The 23872-nt window shown below is 40.5% G+C and overlaps 1 protein-coding gene across 3 annotated transcripts; it reads right to left on the bottom strand.

Annotated features, from left to right (window-relative positions):
- Window positions 1–1092: 1092 nt before the first annotated feature.
- Window positions 1093–17197, bottom strand: ING3 (inhibitor of growth family member 3). Of its 3 annotated transcripts, none has more exons than XM_065743514.1 (12): window positions 17061–17197; window positions 16827–16898; window positions 12973–13073; window positions 11624–11689; window positions 9204–9300; window positions 7148–7219; window positions 6775–6894; window positions 5525–5682; window positions 5003–5193; window positions 3715–3907; window positions 2764–2802; window positions 1093–1364 (listed from the first exon to the last, which is right to left on the bottom strand). In XM_065743514.1, the coding sequence occupies exons 1-12, from the start codon at window positions 17086–17088 to the stop codon at window positions 1248–1250; spliced, it is 1254 nt and encodes a 417-aa protein (XP_065599586.1). In that variant the 5' UTR covers window positions 17089–17197; the 3' UTR covers window positions 1093–1247. The 3 variants fall into 3 exon arrangements, with proteins under 3 accessions (XP_065599586.1, XP_065599587.1, XP_065599588.1); XM_065743515.1 differs by having other exon boundaries at window positions 5525–5583; XM_065743516.1 differs by lacking the exons at window positions 16827–16898; window positions 17061–17197 and adding an exon at window positions 13257–13761.
- Between the last annotated feature and the right edge of the window lie 6675 nt (window positions 17198–23872).

Raw genomic sequence — 23872 nt, 5'->3', positions numbered from 1 at the left:
GGTAATATTGTTTCTGTGCAGTGCTGCTGCCATACCAAAAAGCCATACAAAAACAACAGAAGGAAATTTTCTGTGAAAGGAAAAACTACATCCAAAATAAACAAGCTGAAAGAAAATAAAAAGGAATTTTTTCCATGATATTCACGGCCAAGGGAATTACCTTTTAAGGGGCTCTCATTGAAAAAATCAAGATTCCCAATCCCGTGCCACAACACATGCAGCTCTCATTTACCAGGTCTTAAAGGGCCCGCGCATTCATTGGCCTCCCCTTATGCTCCCTGACATGACCGCCCCCGTGAGGATCCTCCAGGGATCCCACAGCTGCAGGAGCTGTTTGTCTTCTCACTTCTTTCCTGAGCTGTGTTGGCTTTTACACGGGAGCTACTGTTCAAGAAGGAATATGGCAGGGATTTCTCCTGGCAACTTCACTATATTCTTCTGCAACCGTGGCAGCAACACCCCTTTTCCTTTCCTGATAGATGTATGGAAACCATTCATTCCAGGAGTTAAGGTTGTTTTATTTTAACACCTAATACAATTCAAATTTAAAGGATTACTTGCACAAAAAAATAAACACATTTGGTATAAAAATTTATCATCACTTTAACACCTTTTCTTCTTCTTATGGCCCGCACCTTCTCTGGAGCAGAAACATATAAGACTAATGGCACAAGTTTGTTTTTTTCTACAGCATCTTCTTTTGTTTTTACATACTCAAGTACTCTAGAGGACAACAGCCCGCTGTATACAAGAACCATTTTCTTCAGCCTGCTGAATTAATTTTCATAAAGAACCAAAGCTATAAAGGCATTTTAAAAATCATTGTCTTTTTGTTTTTTTCTAAGAAGCACTGACTTTTTGCACCATTTATATACAGTGTTACATAACAGCTCTTGAGTACAGTACATGCAGCAGAATATATCTGTTGAATATAAAACATACATTTAAAATCTTGTCTTATCTGAATTTTCCGTAGACTGAATAGTTGTAGAATGCCCACTGCTCAGAGAAAATGGTTTGATAGTACAAATGCCTGCTCATGTTGGCCACTGGAACAATCCAAGGCTTGCTGGAAGAGTGTCTGATACAGCATACATACAATGTTAAAACACAACCAATAGTTCAAGATCTTATGACTGCTATGTTAACCCTTTTAAGTGGTCGCAAGGAAGCGTGGTGGGGGTTCCTCCCCCCACTTGAGTCCCCTATAAAACCTTCAGTATGCTTTGTTTTCCAGATGAAGATATTTATTTATGCCTGCTGCCTCTCCTCTTCATTGCAGCTGTACACTGAGGACAGTACCATTTCCCTTTCGGTGCTTCTGTCAGTCCAACACATCCATAATGGAACCATTCGATGGGGCACTATAAGAACAGATTTTGAGAGAGGCTTTGAGATTGGTTTTTTTTCTTAAATCATAATCACATGCAATTCTATGAAAAGAAGTGCTAGCAGAAAGTGGAGATTCTGTCTTTCATACCACATAGGGATAAAATGAAAGAACAAGGAGGAATCCAGACCCGAACATATACTCAGCAGAATAAGGAATGCAACAAAAATTCTGGGAGTGATATACTGACATTTATATAGAAAACAAATTAAGTATACTGTGCTAATGACAAATTTAGCCCAACAACATTTAAGGTTACCGTTGTATCACTTAAATCACTCACTTCTGCCTGAATGCAGGAGAACCTCAGTCAGTACTGAATTACATTCACCTTCCTTTTAAAATTTGCAGTACTTGAATCAGACCATTGGGATCAATACTGACACTGTTAGATATTCCCAGAAATAAAGGGTACTTCAGGTATGTCAGACTTCCTCAGGAAAGAGAGAAGGGAGATGGGGAGAAGTTCCCTGAATGCTTCAACTCATAAGCACGTTAATTCCCATCATCATTTTCACACAAGTATTTAAGCCCCACTTCTGTCTTCTATGAACCCGGCACTACTACTATTTCTAATGTTAACTGCAGACTTCTTCCCTTCTCTCCTTTACTCTGCAACTGATTTTCTGCATGATTCCTTTGCTATCTATACAAGTCATAAAAGACGAAATAAGAAATAAAAATCCAAAGCAGTAAAAGCAAAATCTGTGAATATCAGAATATCAGAGTGACACATTCCCAATACTTAAAGAATTTTTCGAGGTTGGAGCAGATCTTTATAAATTTGCAGCCACTCAGAGAAAAAAAAATCAGATGTATTTACAATGTTTAAGACAGGGATGAGGTATGAATTATTCAAGTTTGTTTAATGCAAGTTCCATTTTTTAATTTTTGTCTAGGATTTTTACCTAAGTAAAAAAAAAAAGCCTTCCAAACACAAAAAAAGTTAGCAAGGGGCAGTTTTGCTTAGAATGAAAGAGTTACACATACCTAAAAGTTCTTAACAGCAAGGTTTGCAGTTTCTGAATACTCTTGCTACACAAAGTAATTGAACCTTGTTGTGCTTAAGCAAGGAGAAACATATGTAACTCCTATGTGACTGGAAAGATTAATATTAAAAATATCTTCTTTTATCTTTGCCTCTTCCCACCCATCCTGTATGTTTAAGTCTGAAGTGAGGTAGAGGATTTGAATGGAAAAAGGAAAAATAATTATTTGTTTTTCACCTATATACAACAACAAAAAAAAAAAGAGCTGTACTTGTTCATGTCTTCACTAAAACTGAAAACGTTAAGAAGCAGTACAGAAAATCAACTCCTGTAAGCAATAGTTACATGGCTTCTCTTAAGAACATGCTGAGCTTTATTACTTACATCTTGGTTATCACAGCCTACCATTTCGCCATAGGACACCTATTAAAAGAGAAGGAAAAAAAACCCTTTTTAATTAAAACAACTTTTTCAAAGGAGCAGAATTCAAGGTTTTTGTTACTTTTTTCTTTTACACTGAGAAGTTCTTCCATCAACACTGCCCATGATACATTTTTTTTCCCTTACACAATCACAGAACTGTAGGGGTTGGAGGGGACCTCCAGAGATCATCGAGTCCAACCCCCTGCCAAAGCAGCTCCCTGGGCCAGGTTGTTACATTCACATGTATGTTTCAGGTCAGATAAAAAAAATGCTAGCATTCTAAACACAAATAAGCACATTTTGGTACTGAGCACTGCTGTTTGTACAACATCAGCCCACTTTTCAAACATATTTATGTCTAGCATTTCCCTTGCACAAGTGACAGCTTCAAGAACTAATTGAAATAAACAATCAAATACTTTCAAAAGAGCCAAAGAGTTCTTTAAACTCTAAAAATAATAAATCTAACACTTAAAACTGTATAAAATAAGAACAGGCATTTTTGAAAACAAGCTTCTCATGCTCTCATTCAATCCTTCAATTTTTTGAGTGCCTTTCATAAAAATAGTATCTTCTCCATTAATAATTTATTTTACAAAAGGAGAAAAGTATGAGAGAAGTATTACTCTAAGTTAGAATTTTAAGTAAGTTCACTGCGATCCCATTCAATTCTGAATTTAATCATTCTTGATTTCTTTAGCAAGAGACTCAGAACTCTCCAGATATGGCACATCACAGGAAAACTTGCTTTTTGCTTGGGCATTTGAATTCATTATCCATATTCCCACAAGGAAACATTCTATTTGCAGTACAGAAATTCTGATGTGTTCTTAAACGAGCCATCAGAACAAGCAGCTCACCTACAGTGAAATGGTGCATTTGGTTCTCTTTCAGGTTGGACAATGTTTTTACCTGATTACAGATGCAGTAACGTGGCTCATTTGGATCATAGGTCCAGTCAACCTGGCTGTTAGAATCAGACTCTGGTATTACTGCTGTTTGCTGGGACAGTTCTTGCGCCAGCGCAGATGAGGAAGAACATGACGACAGAGAGGATGAAGAAGAAGATGAGGAGGACTGCTGACTTGAGGATTTGTTGTTGTTTCTGAATAAGATAAAAATGCAAACCACAATTTAAGTTCATTTACTGGCAAGCAGAAGAAATTCTCTGTCGACTGAAACATCTTCGTATGTAAAACCTGAAGTGGCATTCCTTATCAGATTTCACTCTAGAACTGCAATAGTAAAACTGAATCTCTTTGGAAATCAGTCTTAACAGCTCAGAGTCAGAACTGAACGGCTCTAAACTGCCAAATGGCTTTACTGAATGTTTCACTTCACAATTTTTTTCCCCTTACTGATACCCTCAGTGTCAAGTCTCCACTAAGAAAACGTTAATGATAAAACAGGCATTTACATTTAATACTGTTACACGTCCCATACAAGAGACAACTGTTATGACTGACTCTATGCTAATCTCCACCCAAGCATCAGCTATCACTCCTCTGGGACAAAGTCAATATGCAAATTCTATACTTCTGCTTATAGGTCAGATCTGACACCCAAGACATATATAGATGAGAAATCACTCTAAAACAAAATTTTGAAGCATGCTGTGAATGAAGACAAATAAGTATGAAGCAAGAAAAAAGAAAAAGAGCAAGTCAGTATGAAATACAGGCATTCTGGGACAAAATCTTGCAAGCAAAACTTGGCTAGAGTCCCCAAATGCTTTAAAAAATCTTTTGTTTTCTTTAAATCAGAAGTATATTTCATTCTGCTTCCTGTCCTAGATGGGCAGACATCAGAACATGTTCTGGTTATTTATAAAGTGGATGAAACAAATCTCCAGATCTGTTTCAAAACCACCTACAAAGCACTGCACAGTATTTCTAGCATTTACATTTAGGCCAAATCTTCTCTCCTGTAGAGATAAAAATGAGGGAAGAAACCAAACAACACAACAGACAAAAGAATAAATCAAAACGTTTCTTTAAAACCTTGGAGTGAATTTGCGTAAGGAAAAAGAAAACGGAGAAGAAAAGAAGAAAGTCCTGTACAAAAAAAGGCCAGCATGGAATAACTAATTTCCACTCATGTTTGTTAATCCCATGCATATTAAATAGAAAGTATTTCTAATACGGACTACGATCTTTAAGTGGAAGTTTAGTTGTCAGTTGCAGTCAACAAGAAAACTTACTTGCTTTTTCTGCCACTTCGTGAATCTGTGCTTGATGAACTTAACGTTTGTGTTAACGTAGATGCCAGAGCTGACGATGAATATCCTGTTGAATCTCTAGATAATGAAAATTCTCTTCCAAGCTGAAAATCATTGTTCTTAAATGCTTCGTAGCTGGCTTTTAAACTGGATGTTCTTCTTCCTTCCTTCATCTAAAAGGAAAACTGATATTGTATCAGATGACACAGTAGAGTTCTTACTTAAGACATACCAGGCTGATATTATTGCCACAGATTCATCAGTTATTCTTTTAATTAAGCGATGCACAGTTAAGTGGTTAAGAATGGGTAAGAATATCTCACAAGACAAGCTACAAAATGAGCAGTCCTTTTATGAAAGTTTTAAAGGATGAAATTGTAGCGAATAAACGATGATAAGAACTACATCACATCAGCTGAAAGTGATTAAAAAAATTACTAGTATTGCTTCTTAAGCAATAGTGGGTGGCAGGCTGACAATAATGTGAGAATGTTTTGACGTTACCTGTGCTGTGGCTTGCACTGCTTGAGCTGCTGCCATGGTAATAGCACCGGCCCCAGATCCTGAAGATAATGAGCCGAGGTTATATGATGCCAATGGTTGAGAAGAGTTTGTATTGTATGCATTGTTTGAAGAGGATGATGAATTATTGTTTCGACACCCTTGATGAACAGAACACATTCATGAAATTCAAAATGAAACTAAATTCCTTTGCATTTTAAGAAGAGTTATATATGACAACCAAGTGAAAGATTAGGAACTCCATTTTTGCAGAGCAGTCCGATCATTTGGAAAGAAGTTCTAAGAAAAATGTTTGACACTGATAGTTTTCCACTTAAAAAAATTTATCCTCATGTGCAATGAATCCTTCGAGAAAGGCAGCCCTCCCTATCACACTCAGCTACACACAGACACAACACTGCTGTTCTGTCTGTATAAGCCCAACCTCAGTTGAAATACTATTGACTACTGTGACAATTAAGGAGAAATTAAGAATCTGACTGTAGAACTAAACTGCCCCTAACGTAACACCTTTAACAATCTTAATTCTAGAAGCTAAAAACCACAATTTGAATGCACCAGTTTTTTGCCAGCTGTTCAATGCTGACCCATTCTAACGCAAAGTTCCTTAAACGACTATGGAAAAATAGTATTTAAGGTTAGTGAACAGCATTAAAATCCAAAAGCCAATGTACTTTATTTACCAATACCCTTTCATAATCATTCACTATCAGAAAAGAATCTGCGAAATAACCTCATTTTGAAAACTGACAGAAAGCTGTTTTGTTCACTAATCAAAGGGTCCTCTTACCTGGCCTCATTTCACACAGCACTCAGAAGGATTTATCATAGCTGAATGCTAGGTCAGAGCAACCCTTAAAAGATGAATGAAAATTCTTTTCCTACTTTGGAAATCTGCAAGGGCTTCTTTTCCTCAAAGTAATGCATGGGTCTCTTACATTTCTGCAACTGGATGAATGAAAACTATACTGCTATCCTCTTCCAAACAGCATAAATAAGAAGAAACAGCCAACACACAGCTGTCAAATGACAATAAAGCCAATGAGCTTCACACACAACACAGATGGGTAACAATGGCTGCAATTTCTCATTTTTAATATACTGAAAATTCCAGAGGGAAATGTATGAGTCTCTGATATGTATTAAATAAATAAATAAAGAGTAATACACGTATAATTGGATTTCTCCTCCCTCTATTAAAAAGTAATAAAATGTAAAACAATTAGGATTACCTGGTGTGTTTTCTTTAGAGGCATCTGAAGTCAGGGTAGACAGAAGAGCTTCAGATTTAAACTTCTTCTCAGGAACATGATCTGTCGCACCATGGTGAGATGATGGATTGTGTTTCCTTTCTAAGAAAAACAAACGAGGTGAACTTAAATGAAAAAGCCTTTTCAGCTTAAAAGTAAAAGTGGAATAAATACAGATAATAAAACAGCACTTCCGACCAACTGCCACCAGCATAACCTTATTTCACTCTTGCAGTTCTTCTGAATAGGTATGATCACCACTGAATTTCCAGCATTTGGAGGAAAACACAATAAATATACCTGATGACAAATAAAGCTTAACAGGTGAATATGTTTTTATCTATCAAATACTCACTCTCTACTGGAGTGTGAGAATGGGCATGATGGTTATTCACAGGCTGAGATGGTGTATCCAGCTCCAGGGATCCTAAAAAATGGGAGGTAAAAAGGCCAGAGAATTTTAAAGTCAACACTGTAATGGATTTTTCAGGTACTATTTAAGTATTTACAATATTAACGAAAACTCTATGCAGTTACATTCATATTAATTAGAAGGATTTGAAAGTTCAAATCCTTTCCAAAATAAATCCAGGAACAACTAAGCAGAATCACAGTATATCCTACATTGGAAAGGAAGTACAAGGTTTATTGAGTCCAATCCTTTCTCCTCTCAAGACGAGCAAAAATTCAAACCCTGTGCTTGAAAATGTCCAAATGCTTCTTCCACTCCAGCAGCTTGGGGCCATTACCACTGCCCTGGGGAGCCTGTTCAGGTGCCCAACCACCCTCTGGTGAAGAACCTTTTCCTAACACCCATCTGACCCTCCCCCAACACGGTGCCATGCAGTTCCCTTGACCCCGGTCACTGCCACCAGAGAGGTAGGCTGCCATGAGGCCTCCTCTCAGCCTTCTGTTCTCCGAGCTGAACAAACTAAGGGCCCTCTGCTGCTATTCAGACACCTTCCCCTCTACATCCTTCCCCACCTTCACAGCCCTCTTCTGGATGCTCTCTAACAGCTTTACGTACTTCTTATATTGTGATGCTCAGAACTGCACACTGTACAGGAGGTGAGGCTGCACAGTGCAGAGTAAGAGTGGACAATCCCTTCCCTTGCCCAGCTGGCGGTGCTGGGCCCGGCGCACCCCAGCCTTGCCATACAAGATTGAAGAGGACTTTACTCCTATGAAGTTGTACACCTGTATTCAATAATCGCCAATGCTGAAAATACCCAGAGTGGAAATTCAAAAGGTGAGAGGAGAAGAAAGGCTGAGCTGACATTAATCATGTTGTAAATTGGTCCAAAGGCTGCCCTCTGGAGGAACCTCAATAATATCTTTCTACTCTAACAGCTACAAATGTTAAGTGGCTTTTCATTCTATCTTTTGTTTTATTAAGTAATAACTATCTTTAATGCAGTATGATTCACTTGTATTTTCATCTTTCAAGATTCTATCCACCATGTTATGCAAATGGCTCAAACAAAGTTAGCATCAGATCTTAAAAGTGCAGCTTGGACTCCAACTAAAATAAACTAGTTGCCATTTTCAGCAGTTGTTCATTATTAACACTTACTTAGCAGTTCTTTTTTGTGCCCATTATTAAAAAAAAATTACAAACAAACTTTCAAGGAAAACTAGCTTTTATGTTTCAAAGAAAACATAATTACCCCTGATATCTTCATGTGATTTGCGTTTACTTTTCACTGACCTTGGTTATAAAGAACAGTCACTATTCGCTTCTTAACACATGCTGTAACAGCTTTGAAATTTATCATAATCTCACCTGAACTTGACATCTAAATACTAACAGGTATAAAGGGCTAGATTTTTCCACACCAAGTTGGCCTTAAAACCATCACGTTACATTCCATTTACATTTTGAACACTAGCTCTGCAGTGCTGCAGTATCTGTTGAGCTTGCAGGTTTCTTCCCCAAAATGCTCCTCTCTCACCACCTTTTGATAAAATCATCCATTCTCTTTCTGTTTTTAAAGAGATCCACAAAGTAGCTAACTTTACTCCATGCCTATAATTGGAATACCCACCCTCTGTGACTCTATTTGGTGGCAATCAGCTGGCTGGATAGGTTAAGCTTAGACTGCAACACCTTTCTGAATGCCTGCAGTATTAAAAACAGATCTAAAGAATTCTGTACCTTACTATAGCTATTCAAACGTACAACAGCTCTATGATAAATTATTGTAACTTCTCAGTTGTATTTTGATTTCACTGGTAAAAATCAAAAGTTTGAACTAAAATTTGAGGATCACTGACTGCCAAACGGTATGCAGGTCAAAGCAAAATTTCAAAACAAGTGGAAACATTGCAGGCAAAAAGAACTTCATCGTGCCTTAATTTTGTAAAGTGACAGAAAATCTGTCAGGTATCTTAAGAAAATTACGCATACTTACGTCTCTCTAATATCTCTGTGATTCCAGCATTGTCTGCTTCGAGTTCCATTTTAAATTTAGCAAGTTCCTGGTCCAGTTTTCTCAAGTGACGGTCTACCTGTTTTTGAGACAATGCAGCAGTAAGTAGAGTCCAGTTCTGCAACACAAATAGCTACACCAGGCAGGTCCAACCCACAGGGCACGTGTGACACAGCTCAGCTCACAGTGCTGACGAATAACAGGGCACTAGGCTTAATTTGCAAAGAAATCATTTCAAATTGTAATCTTTGAAAAGTGACAAGGTATTATATGCAGAAACATGCTGCCAAATCTGATGCGTATCAAGGAATGCTTCGTAAAGACAAAACAGCAGAACAGAAAGAAGTCTGTCACCTCAACAAAATACTTTTTTAAAAAGAGTTAAAACTCAAATGGACTCTGTTATAAAAGCTAGTTATGTGACAGAAAATCTGACTGCAAAAAAATGGGAACGTTTTACTGATGGTGAATTCATTGAGCAGTATATGGAAAATGCAATGGAGACTGCACGCCCTGATTTAAAAAAAATGTTATCTTTTAAAATCAGTTTGTCTCACCAGACTACAGGTAGGTGAAATGAGGAAACAGGAAAGTACATGAAGAAAAGTCTGGAAAATAAAGCTGCTGACCTCAAATTTTATGCTCTGGTGATAAGAAAAATATGAATACTATAGATACAGTTCTACTCGCCATTTTCATTAGAGGTACTGATAACAACTATAATGTCATTGAAGAAATTGTTTCTATGTGCCACTGAATGACACAGCCAAGCCTCTGGATTATATCAATCAGATAAGAAAAAACACATTGAAGTGATTTTCTTTAACCTTAGTCAACATATCTAGTATAGCTACTGATGGCGACCCGGTGATGCTGGTAAAAAAGAGGGACTTATTAAAATTAACAGAAGATGATGCAGTTACCATCAGTTTCTCACTGCATCAGACATCAAGAAAATATATGTGCAAAAGCTTTAAAATTGGATGATGTCATGCAAATCATCAAAGCTGTGAATTTCAAGCAGTTCAAGGGACCGGATCATTGCCAATTCTACGAGTTCATTAAAAGTACGGATGTATTTATGGGGTCATCATTTACCTTTCTGAAGGAAGGTGGTTAAGTCAGGGTCAAAATGCTAAAAAGACTGCAAAGTGAAATCAAGTTCTTTATGGAATCAAGAAGAAAACTTGTGCCAGACCATGAAGATTACAAATGGCTCACAGATTTAGCATCTTTCCTGGATTTGATCGTTCATTTAGAAGAGTTAAACGTGTGTCTTCAAGGTGAAAAATCACCTGATCTGTGCTATGCTTCAGACATTAACAGCATTTGGAATGAAACTTAAACATGGCAAGCTCATGTTTTTGTTGCTCTCTGCTAAGAATTTCCCTTCCAGCAGTTTTCCACCTCTCAGAACTAAGCATGTACAACTTAGTGGTCTCCTACACTTCCCAAACTCAGCAGAAATACTAGAATTAGCACTAAAATGGAGTGCTGCTCCTCAGCTGCCCAGTGAATTACGGGATTCACCAAAGCTGCATATTGGTTCAGCAGCCAGAAGCCTTCCTCAAAACAAAATGCTATTATGTCTTCCATGAGAAAAAAAGGAAAAGAACATTTGGAGTTGTTGTTAAGTATGAGTATAGAAACTGGAAGAGAAAGAACAGTACAGAAAATGACCTTTAGAAGTAATGCTACACGTGGAAATCACACGTTTCTTGTAGTTCAGTATTTGCATATGTGCCAATATGCACAGAAAGAATGGCCTCTAAATTGAACATGTAAAGACTGATATGCTTTTGAGTAAGGTATGACATTCCCTGGTGGACCAAAAATTAACAAAAAAACCCTAACATCATGTTTGAAATGCTTTCTTCATCTGCAGTCATACAGTAGATTTCGGTACTCATCTTTAAAGTACAGCAAAATGAAGTTTTTGCACTGAGAGGGAGAGAGGCTAAATTCCAACATTCATTAGTAGAATGAAGGAGAATCAACACAAACAAGAAATATTTATGTCTACTACATTTTAAAGCAATAATCTGCAATTCCTGTTCTCTAAGAAAGTGTGAAGTAAATATACTTCAACCCCAAAATGCATATGTTACAAGGAGAAATAACTTGACCGTGGTTCCTCTTCAAAACCAAATAAAACCAAAGAGAGTATACATTAAAACCTTAGGATTTCTCAAATTATTTCTTTATATTTTGCAACAACAATGTACGACCAACCAAATTCCTAGGAGTCAGTAAAACATTTAACATCTCTTTCTAAAAGAAAACAAATATCAATCTGAAGCTGATGTAAGAGTACAAATAACAACCACAGCAATTATGAAAACATTCCAAAGTCCTTAAGCCATAAATTGAGGTAATTCATGACAAGCCTTTTGTCTACTTACCAAATCATATATTTGATTAGCCAGCTGTACTTTCTCATCTGCATCTTCCAAAGCCTTATAATAATCCTGTTATAAAGATAATGTTTTTAAGTCATGAGTATAACTGAATTAATTTCAGCTGTTTGAAGCTATTATAACCTAGCACAAAGCGTACATTTAAAAGTAGAAATTCAAACCAGTTTTCAGAAAGCCTACAAAACTGTTGTAAACAACAGTAAACACAATGTTAGAAGAGAGCTCTATCACTTGTCTAACTATTGCTTAGAAAAAGTGAAACTACAAGATCTGGATACTCCTTCCCACAGTGACACATTTTGCAATATGGTTCACTGCAAGAGAAGAAATAGTATTGTATGTATTTTATACTATGCAGCATTGTGGACTCAATATGAAATGATGTCTTTCACTTGATATGGATCTTTAACTAATTAATTGTTATAAAATAAACTGATTAAAGATGCAATTTTAAAATCTGATCTATAGTTTTTCATCATTTAGAAAAGTTCTCTTCTAAAGTTAGTGTAAGTGTATCTACCTCTACCTTCAAACAAGTTTAAGTGAATTTTTATTTCAATTTCAATTGAGGAGTACCTAGCTCAGGTGGAAATTCAGATCTTGATCCCACTAAATTTTTTCTAATTTACTGTATTAAAGTCAGAGTTTTGACTTTCATTGTGTTTTACTGGTTTTGGTGTTTTGCTGGTTGTTTGTTTTGTTTTTTTTTTTTTTTTGAAAGATATTTTATTTGTTTTAAATAAGGGGAAAAATAAACCTTATCTGTCTAATGGGCTAAAGTCACAAGTGTAGAAGGACTAGAAAGGATTTTTCTCCTGACAAAATGATGGACTACCTTGCTAACAATACCAACAATGCTAAGTGTCAAATGATAAAATAAAACAAAGAACACATCCACCTTCTATTCCTCTTTTTAATGGTACATATACCATATTCACACTGTGCACAAGGACATGAGCAACATCTGAGGGAATGATGAAGACGGAAAAATATCCTTTAAAAGAATGCCAGTTTACTTACACTGCTTCAAATCATACAGGCAGGAAGAAAATAGCCAAGCTGAAATACTAGGACCTGGTTTCATCACTCTAAGATTCACTTTAAAAAAAATTTAATAATAGTAGCAAACAGTGGGCAAAACTTGAAAGAAATGCTTGATCAAAGAAATTTTTCAGTTGTTTTTCTCCTCTAAGGAAGTTCTATCCATCTCTGTGAAAGCCCAGAGAAAGTCACAGTTCTGAACACTTAAGCCTTCATTCAATTATAAACTACTTTTCCTAAGGTTATATTCTTTTGAAAAAGAAAAATGTGACCCACTCCTGTGATATCCTTACTTTTTTGATTGATGTCATCTGTTCTTCTCTCCATTCAGGTTTGTTTTTCTTTGCATTCATAAAAAATTCGTTTACCCTCTGCTCAAGCTGATCCATTGCATCTGCACAGGAAAATATTAAGACAATATTTATGTTCTCACATACATAAACATTACAAAACAAGGTGGATTTTTTTTCCTTAAACGAAGTTGAAAGGACTGAGGTGTAAATTATTATAGCAAAAACAAATAAGTAAATAAAAAGAATGAAACAAGTGACAGCGGACAGAGGAGGGAAATAGTTACCTTAATTTCCAAGAAGCAGAATTGCATTGTGGTACGATTCCCATCAAGGTTCTTGTGCTCTCCACATGGGATAGGCAGGACTCCAAGTTCTAAAGGTTTTTTTGCCCCTAAGAGCAGTGGTGGTGACTTAAAGCATGACCCAAACTCCTCACCCAGGGCTCTAGACTGCTGACTTTGGAACATTCTAGCCAGTTACAAACTGAGCAGGAAACAAAATGTTCTCCTAAGAGAAACAGTCAAATACAAAATCAAATAATTGGAAAAATTAGTGCCTCAAAAAAGAAGAGCAACCAAAGAGTCAACGCTTAACTCAAGGCCCTGTCCACAGTGTGCTGGGAAGAGTAAGGGCAATTGAAAACCCTCACAGGCTTATTCCCACCCCCTAACTCCCAAGTGGTAGAATCAAGGGGTAAATGCACTGATGGGACACATGGACAGGAGTCCCCCTTACACGCAGCTAATATCTCAAGGGGAAAAAGTAGAACAATTAGCCAACATATTATAAGAAAGAAAAATGTCAACCAGAAGTTACTTGTCTGGTTATTTACTGAAGCAGGAAGAGGGATTCGCTTTCCTTTCCCTCCACCATCCTTCATAAAAAGCATCAAGTTTAAGATTTCAACAGCTGGACATCTGTACATGCAACAGCTTGCAAACATCCATAACCAAACACCTGCTTCAGTCAAACTAGCTCTGACAGCCTGGCTAGTCTCAAGATAAGGGACAGTACTGAAATTATTTTAAACAGAACTCTCAGGCAACAGCTTCAAATTAAACATGACAGTGCACCACCTACCTACAGACTTCCAGCTCTTGGTGCAAAACTATAATAAAGATGCTTTTCAGAAGCCAGCACTGAAACTGCCTCATAGGATAGGGTGGGGGTGAGCTAAAGAAACTAAGCATCTAGCTCAAGAAACCAATGAATCTGCAAAAATGGTTAGTTCCTCAAATCTGATGGAGCCTGAAGTCTTCTTATTTTGCAAATCCTCAAGAACAACCAGAATTAGTCACCCGTGCAGACGATGAAAAAAATCAAGCATAGTAAGCGTGCAAAGAATATTGATATTACCTGTGCAAGTAATCTCCAGAATCAAAACCAATAGGAAACTAACAACTTTAGAAGGAATGACAACAATTTACCCCAGGCCAAAATAGCTGTTGCCAAGGCTCATGACAAGGCTATTCAGACCCACACAAAGTGGTCAAATGAGCATTTTCCACTTTCACTGTGTTTTACTTAGGGAGGATAATGACTGAGCAACAAGTGAGCCTTCCAAAAAGTTTGTTCTTTCATCAAACGACCATAAAGCTAAAGGACAAAAGGTTCTATCATCTCCTATTCCCAGCATGAAAACAACTCAGAGATTACTATTACAATGGCTCCACAGACAGAGGAATAAAAATTATAATAAAAGTCATTTATCTTTTTATTGAGAACAAACATCAGCATGTGTGAAACTGATAAAGTGAAAACACCTGCAGAAACTTGGCCTCTCCTGAAAGAGCAGAACTGGTGAACTGGAATGCCCTACTACAATACATGGAAGGTCCTCTGCAGTACCCTCAAGTCTCTTCAGCTTCTCTCCCCTCTCACGAGCTCACTTTCATCTGTACTACTTCATTCTGACATGCTAATTTCTTAGAACAAATTCCCAAAGAGAGCTGCCAGAAATTTTATTAAAGACAGGCTTTTTTTCTAGAGCTTGGCTAGTAATCCATGATTTGAACCTACGTAGAGAAAAAACATTCTATACTCCATGTGCAAACATCTCAGAGCTTATGACTGACTTTCAACTCTGATGCTCTTCACTTTTCCCATAGAAGCCTTATCAAGGCCCACAGCATACACCTGTCTGCTGATTCACTTGCTGATGATGAGCACCAAAATCTGCTCCATCCACTCTCAAACACAACAGCTGTGTTCTCTCTAAATGAAGTCTTGTACCGGTTTCTGGGCCAGTACCACCCATCAACACACTACTTTCACAGACATCAGTGACACCAATCCTGCACAGCAACTCCTGGCTCACAGCATCAGAACAGTCCATGGGTTCACATTAAGTATTCAACACCACCTGTCAAACTGCCAGCTGAAGAGATCTGAATCCAGAAGTTTTGTAATGCTTTAGGATGCCTTGTCACTCACAGCAAGAATCCCCAAAGAACCACAGTCCAAGAAAACTTTCCTCTGGGCATAAGGTTGGACTTCATATACAAATATTCACTGTTTTTTGCCACGTCCAGTTAAAGCAAAGGAAATGATACCACAACCTTGCCAGAGCTGGCTGGTGCTAATAAATAAATACCTGAGGGAAAGCCTGAGGCCTCACTTCTAACTATTATAGGTTAAACTATAGGTTTAAGGAATCACAGAATCGTAGGACTTAGAAGGAAGCTCTGGGGACCATCCAGTCCAACACCTTGCTAAAGCAGGATCCCCAGAGTAGGTTTCAGAGAAAAGCATCCAGGCGAGGCTTGAATACCTCCAGAGGGGTCACCACAACTTCTGGGCAGCCTGTTCCATGCTGTCACCCTCACAGCAATGCTTGTATGGAACTTCCTATGTTCCTGTTGCACATGCTGCCCCTTGTCCTGGCAATGGGCACCACTGAAGAGTCCAACCCATCCCACCTGACTCCTTCACTTTAGATATTTATCAGAACTGTGCTCCTACACAGTAAGGCAGGAGCTAAAAGTTCTAAAAGCATGGCACTGGCTTTTATACTACTTATATATTCACTCGTTAGTTCAACCATCGTTCTTTCTCCCATTCTTCAATACACAGCACTTAGTAATCCTCTCATCTCTCGTCCAAGTTTCATTAACAAAGGCTTTTGCTCCTCACTTGCAGACAGACACATTTATTGTGTGTTAACACAGCAAAACCTCACTTGGTGCTGAGGGACAAGAGTCCCACGGGAGACTGCTGGAGTGGATCAAAGGGGAACACATCCTGGTGATAGCTGCAGGTGCTAAGCTCGTACAGAATGATCTACAACGGAACCATGTATGTGGTTTAGTGTCAACTAGTGTGTAAGAACACAGGCAAAAAACTAATTCTGACACGGGGAGCTGGCTGGAAGGTTTCAGAACCAGCATGACCTGCTGAAAGAGTGGGGCGCAGCTCCTTTTTCAAACCACCATCACTGCTCTTAGGGACCAAAAATCTAGAGAGTTTGGGACGTGCCACCCGAAAGGCCCCAGGGAGCAGCACAAGCCCAGGTACCTAGCGGCGCTGCTCATGTCAGAGCAAGGGGTGAGCGCGCCCCGCCCCTCGCTGCGTGCCGGCAGCTCCCCGCCGTGGGCCGGGCCTCCGCAGCGCCGTTCCCGGCGGTGGAGCGGAGCTGCCGGAGCGCGGGGTGCGGGCGGCGACGAGCGGCAGGACGCGCGGAAATGGCTCCGCTCGCCGTTCCGTTCCCCGCCCCGCCGAGCCGCCCTCCCACAGAGCGCCGGGAGCGACGGGGCGCGGGCGCCCCCTGGCGGCGGGGCGGGCGGGGAGCGGGAGGCGGACGGCGGCGGGAGGCGGAGGGGAGGGGGCGGGCAGAGGAGGGGGCGGGACTCACGTACTCTGCACCTGCAGGTCCATCTCGCGCATCTCGGTGAACCTGTCGCGCAGATCCATGGGAAGCTGCTCGATCACTGCGGGCACACGGAGGGAGGGGCGGGGGAGAGAAGGGGGGGGGTGTCAGTCGCTCACCGCCGTGGGGGAGGGGGCGCCGCCACGTCGCCGCGCCCTCCCCCCGGCTCCCCTCGGGCCGGCGGTGCCCTGCCGCCCGGCGTCCCCGTCCCGCACACACTCACTCTCCAGATAGTCCTCCAGATACAGCATGGCGGCGGCCGGGCCAGCGCCAAGGGGCTTCTCGCTAACGGGGGCTCGTCCCTTCCAATATGGCGCCGCCGCCAACAACACCGGCGGCTCGACTCAGCGAAAACAACATTGGCGGCTGACGGCGCCCGCCTCGGCCGCGCCGCGATTGGCTGCCCGCGCCCGTCACGTGACCGCGCCTCGCGCTGCTCTCGCGGCATCACGGGAAATAGAGTCCGGCGGGGAGCGGACCGCGGGACTACGGGGCGGGGGCGGGGCTGAGGGGGCGGGGCTGAGGCGGAGTTGGGTGGGGCTTCTCGTGGGGCACGTCGCCTATTAAAACAGAGGAAAAAAACCGTCATGGAAGGAGTTAATTTGTGGTTGTTACGCTTCGTGATGTGCGGCTGCATCTGCGGCATCAACTTCTTTGGGCTTCAGAGCAGAGAACGCACTACAAGTGTGTAGTGTTGGCTGCAGCCCCGTTAAGGTGCTCACTGTAGTTTGTCTGGAGACGTTGAAGGTCTTCGTGCACTTCCAAACCCTGAAGTTCCTCATTTCATTTCTGCTTTGGCGTTGCTTTGTTGGTCTAGCTATGGACAAGTGCATATCCCATGCACCTGAGCAAGGAAAAGTTGTGCATGCCTAAACCAAGTCCGAGTAAAAACCTGCATGCCATGTTTCCACATGTCAGAACTAAAGGAAAATTGCATTCTCTTTCAGGGTTTTACATTCCTATACTGTGATTTTCTTTTTTTAAATTTCAACATATATGTGAAAAAATGACAATAACTGTCACCTTTGTTAGTGGTCAACTTCCATCCTTGGCCATTTAGAGCTGCTTGAACTGAAGCCAGCCAGTTTCACACGTACCACTGAACGGTTTTAGAGGTAATTAAGCTCGCTCACTATCTGTCAGCAGCCTTAGAAGAAATAACCTGTGCAGTGTAGCTCATACAGATCTTTAATGTACAACTTTTGGCACGCTGCTGTAACAGTGGCAATGTTTTTGAAGTGTTGTGCAAGGAATTTCTTGCCCCATTTTGTTACATAGCAGACGAAGCTTCTGACCTTTCCTGAGAAAATAAATACATGCACTTGTGTTGTAGTGGAAGGATTTGAAGTAGCAGCAGAACTTAGTCTATACAAAAGCAGAGTTCAAGTAGTTCATCGAAAGAAAAGCCAGGTGAGTTTGGGGGAATCTGAACGGATGTGGTCACTTTCCTTTATACTCAGTGATAGCTTTAATGCTTTTTAAGGAAAGAGAAAGAAATGAAATGTTTTTGTAGACACACTTGTGAGCGCATATGTGATACAGCAGAGGTTTAGGACAACAGTGTTGCACACAAGTATACAAAAAGACTTTGCCATTAGAACCGTAACTATAGGAGAGTCATACGAGTGTCATACAGTGAGTTCTTAACATTTGCTTTGTGGCAGAAGTCCTTAGGACAACCAGGATGTTGAGACCTTGTGACTTCTTTTACACCCCGGTTTTCAAGCCTGTCTTTGCTTATCACGGCAAGCTTTGGGAATTGACAAGTAAAATCATCCCTGAGGGCTGTCTGCAGTGGTATTTTAATCTGACTCCTGTGTGTTGTGGTGCACAGAACTAAGAATCATCTATCCTGTGGCTGTGTCAGCCATTCCCTTTAGTAGTAATGTGTGCTTGGATAACATTAGTGGAAGGGGAAATAAGACTCAGGCTTGCCAGCAGAATGGCTGACAAAATTCCAGTGAGGCTGGCACCTGCTGTCTTCAAGGTCTGAGTGCACCTGTTTATGTTTCACAATTCACTGTTATATGTATGACTTCAAAAAAAATTGAAAGCTTGTTTAAAAACTATTCACTGTAGTATTTCAAAACAAGGGATGGAAGGATTATGCAATTGAATACAAGTGAAAATACAATTTAACTTTGCCCAGCATCTGAGTAGAGTCAAACAGGTGTTTAATATATCTATCTTTAGTCTTCTGTGGTCTTTGTTGTTATTTATTTGTTTTTAAACAAGTGGAAAAGCTGTAACATTTTTCATTTCTGCCAATGTTAACTCATGTTTCATAATTAAATGAGTAACCACACTAAATTCAGTAGGATTGAGTGTATGAGCACTGCTCTCACAACAGACTGTGCTTTTTTAGCAGTGATCAGCCACTCCAGCCATACAGAAGGGGCTGTTTTTAGAACTGAAAGCTTTCTGCTGTGTATAGATGAAAAGAATTAACTCTATGACTAACCTAACTTTTAAAGCAGCCTAATTAGAACAGCTCCTGGCAAAGAAACATGGATTAATGACTGTATTTTTGGGGGATGCAAATACAGTAAAAAAAAAGAACTAAACACCAACTGCAAATTTGAGGTAAAAATAAATTCAATTTTTAAATTGTAATAGGCATTGCTTAGAAAACTTCCATACAGCAACAGAGCTGCTTAGCACAGAGAAGGGAAGGGAGGCTACTGGAGTTGATTTTTCTTTTTCTTTTGGCTAATAATACATCATTAGTGTTGATGGCATTTCTTCCATGAATGTTTCACATAAATAACGTATCATCACTTGTGACAGAGCAACGGTATAAAGGAATACTACACTTGCCCTGTGATCTACCTAAAGCTAATTGCTTGCGTAGGCTTCATTACTTTTCAACTGTCAGGGAAAAATCTGATTAATTATTTGTTTGTATGTTCTGATGTACATGTCTCAGACAATGTAAAGACTGTTAAACCTTCTCCCACTCTTCTGTTCTTTCCAAGTCTCTCTAGTGTCCTTTTTCTAGTATTATCATTTCTTCTCTCCACGCTTACTTTGAGATTTGTCTGCTACATCTCTGAACTCCATCTTTTCCACCTCTGTATGCTGTCACAGAATCACAGAATCATAGGGGTTGGTAGGGGCCTCAAGAGGTCATCAAATCCACCTCCCCACCAAAGCAGGTTCCCTACACCAGGTCGCACAGGTAGGCAGCCAGGCGGGTCTTGAATATCTCCATTGAAGGAGATTCCATAACCCTGTGCAGCTGTGCCAGTGCTCCATCACCCTCACCGTAAAGAAATTCTTGTGCACATTCATGCGGAACCTCCTGTGCTGCAGTTTCTGTCTGTTTCCCCTTGTCCTGTCTCCACACACTGCTGAAAAGAGTCTGGCCTTGTCACTTTGTCCTCCACACCTCAGATATTTATAAACCTGGATCAGGTCCCCTCTCAGTCTTCTTTTCTCAAGGTTAAACAGACCCAGTTCACTTAGCCTTTCTTCGTAGGGGAGATCCTCCAGGTCCTTCACCATCTTTGTGGCCCTCTGCTGTACTCTTCCCAGGAGATCCCTCTCTTTTTTATACTGAGGAGCCCAGAACTGGACACAGTACTCCAGATGAAGCCTCACCAGGGCAGAGTAGAGGGAGAAGATCACCTCCCTTGACCTGCTGGCCACACTCTTTTTAATGCACCCCAGAATGTCATTGGCTCTCTTGGCCACGAGAGCACACTGCTGGCTCGTGGTCAACCTGTCATCCACCAGGACACCCAAGTCCCTCTTTACAGACCTCCTCTCCAGCAGGTCATCCACCAACCTGTACTGGTGCATGCAATTATTCCTCCCTAGGTGCAAGACACTACACTTGCTTTTGTTAAACCTCATCCATTTTCTGACTGCCCAGCTCTCCAGCCTGTCCAGGTCTTGCTTAATGGCAGCACAGCCTTCATGCATGTCAGCCAATCCTCCCAACTTCGTATCATCAGCAAACTTGCTGAGGGTGGCAACTATCCTCTCATCAAGGTCATTGATGAAGATGTTGAACAAGACTGGACCCAGCACGGACCCCTGGGGGGCACCACTGGTTACAGGCCTCCAACCGGACTCTGCACCGCCAACGACAACCCTCTGCACTCTGCCAGTCAGCCAGTTCTCAACCCACTTTACTGTCCACTCATCTATCCCACACCTCCTTAGCTTTGTTATAAGGATGTCATGTGAGACAGTATTGAATGATTTGCTGAAATCAAAGTAGACTACATCCACCGCCCTCCCCCCATCCACCCAGCCAGTGACAACATCATAGAAGGCCACCAGGTTGGTTGAGCATGACCTCCCCTTGGTGAACCCATGCTGGCTACTCCTGATAACCTTTTCTTCCAATTGTCTGGAGATGGCATCCAGAACAAGCTGTTCCATCACCTTTCCAGGGACAGAGGTGAGGCTGACTGACCTATAATTACCCGGATCTTCCTTCTTGCCCTTTTTGAAGACCAGGATGACATTGGCTATCTTCCAGTCTTCAGGCACATCCTGTCAGTTGGTTTTTCCTTTTCTGTTTTTCTTCCAGATCCATCCTGTCTTGTACATGTTTTCAGGGGCTTTTTGTATCCCTCTAGGGTCTCACTGCATAGTTTCTTGAATACTCTGTTTTTCACTGTTGTCTAATCCATGTTTCCAATCCTGTAATCCCTGTGTTTTCTTTCCTTCCTTTGTTTTCAAGAACTGATTGCTCGTGGTTTGATTTGAAGCAATTGGGAAAGACCTAGCAGCCCATCCCTGACTGACACTCCAGGTCTCAGCTCCTGCTGCTAGGTTCCTGTGCTCTCTTCTCACAATAAAGCCTCCCTGCCCTTCACATGCAGAAATTGCTGACACAGAGCATAGAAAGCAAAACTCATTTGTTACTGACAACTCAGAACTTTAGGACACAGTGACAACTGAGCAGCATCAGACAAGGGTGCAACATACAGCTACCAGCTTGGGCACTGCATTTCCTTTTCTTTGGAACCTGCCAGTGCTGTGCAGCCAAAGTCCTGTCTGGTGGGCCAGAATCCATTTGCCACAGTGCACTGCTGCAAAGATATGTTGTTGTAGCAGCATTCGGAGCTGTTTTGTCTGCCAAAGCTACATCAGGCCTGTTGGTCTCCTCACTTATTTTATTGTAATTCTCCCACTTCCTGTTTGTTGCATGCTATTATTCTGCTGCTGCTGTTGTTTTTCCATTCTCTTCAGTCCTCCCTGTCTCACAGTCCAGCTGTCCCTCCCAGCTGCCATGGAACCCATCATTGCCCATATTCCACTGCTACTGATACAGGGACATCACCAACAGCCGCATACTCACTGCAGGAAATAACTGTCATTCCTGCTGTACTGCACACCATGGCTGTTGGAGGACATTTGTTAAATAACTAAACTGTCTTGAGACTGAATACCATGTAAAAGTTACAGCATGATCGTATTTGTTCTGGGCAATCAACTTCATGTAATGGGAAACTCTGTTCTAAGCCAGATCCTAGGAAAAAGCAGGGTGAGGCTATCAAATAAATAATGTTACCCTTGTCTAGTACAGCAATATGCAGAAACTTCACACTTCTGTGAAACGATCCTCAAAAGGGCAAATTTGGCCCGGCAGCATTGTGGCTGCATGGTAATCTAATTGAGAAATCGCACTCATTTTCTGCTTATTACAAACTCTTTCAGATTTTTCAGATCCACATTCTTATTTCTGGAAACAAATCCATGACCCCAGATAATTAATTTACTTCAACAGTCAACAGGAAAATGGATCTGCCATTTATCTTTCAGCTTGACTTTGTGTACAGACTCAGGCAATTATGTCTCCATCTTTTAGTTAATTTTGTCTACTACAGACTCAGTTAAATTTACTTGCAGATTTCAGTTATTTCCTGAAAGTCTGCAGGATATGAGCGATCACTGTTTGTAAATTAATCGCTGAGATGTTTTTATCCTGACTTCCTAACGAAATAAAGCTTACATAAGCATTCTGCATGTCTGTGTGCACACTTTGTCTGTCCTTTCTCTCTGCCTTGTCCCTGTGGGATTGACAAATTTCAACCAATCTGAAAGAAAAATAATCCTTCTAAGAGACTGTATATGCCTTAAATGCTGTGTTGTCTCTAATACATTTTCTTTTTCTTCCTTTCACTGAGGAAAATGTTGCAGTGTGAGCCTACTACCCTATTAGGCTTGAGGAAATATTCAGAAGAGCAATGTCATGAGAGTGCTCCAAACCCAGAAAAAGTTTAAATCACTGAACATTACTTGTGAGGCACTGCTATAAGCCACAAATGCACAAGGCACCAATTTAAGTGGTTTTACTGTTCAAAGAAAATGTGGTTTTATTTGCTTGATTTTTATTTATTAAAATCCTTAACGATGCATTACATAGCATGCATGTGAGTGAAGTTTAAAAATGTTATTTTATTGAATATTTAAATGCTTCTAATAAAAGTTCAGTTTTGGAATGCCTGTAACTGATTATCTATAATGAAGGATATATCTTGCCTTTTTATAACTGTCAGATTTACAGTCATACCTTTTCCCATGAGATCAGCAAATTCTTGTGGCTGGAAGAGGTCCATAACTAGTAGCTTTTTCACCAAGAAATGATATAAGTGGCTGCTATTACATTAATAACATAGAAGAGTGGGAGCTGACACCATCTGTCTCCTGTACTGCTCAGAAGACGTGTCCTCTGAGTATTTGGCCCTGCAGACAGAGGAGATTAAAAAAAAAAAAAAGGAACAGAGAGATGAAAATTAGGGGGTGACAATGCAGTTATTGCCCTCCTCCCAAATTCATCTACTTGTGGCCTTCTTTGTCCCTGGAGCAAATTCAAAGGTGAAAGTAGCAGCAGGGGAAGGAAATATTCTGAGAAACTTGCCAAGAAAGTGACATTATGATTGACTGAAGGAGTACAGATGCTGAAGGAAAGGACACAGACTTTGAGGGCAGACATGAATCTTCACTGCTCCTGGCATACATTATCAGGTCTGTGAGGACAACACAGGAATCGCCTTCTCCTTCATGATCATTGAACAC

This window comes from Cyrtonyx montezumae, unplaced genomic scaffold (assembly GCF_038088225.1).
Source record: "Cyrtonyx montezumae isolate F1298 unplaced genomic scaffold, pur_monq_1.0 scaffold_3, whole genome shotgun sequence".
Taxonomy (NCBI): domain Eukaryota; kingdom Metazoa; phylum Chordata; class Aves; order Galliformes; family Odontophoridae; genus Cyrtonyx; species Cyrtonyx montezumae.
This window is presented reverse-complemented; position numbering and strand designations above follow the sequence as displayed.

What these genes read in the sequence shown, in the direction of transcription:
- ING3 (XM_065743514.1), bottom strand. Translation starts at nt 17,088, where the DNA reads ATGCTGTATCTGGAGGACTATCTGGAGA. An exon ending in CTAATCAAATATATGATTTG is followed by an intron (nt 9,301 to 11,623) that starts GTAAGTAGACAA and finishes TCTCAAAAACAG; the next exon opens with GTAGACCGTCACTTGAGAAA. An exon ending in CGAAGTGGCAGAAAAAGCAA is followed by an intron (nt 3,908 to 5,002) that starts GTAAGTTTTCTT and finishes TATCTTATTCAG; the next exon opens with AAACAACAACAAATCCTCAA.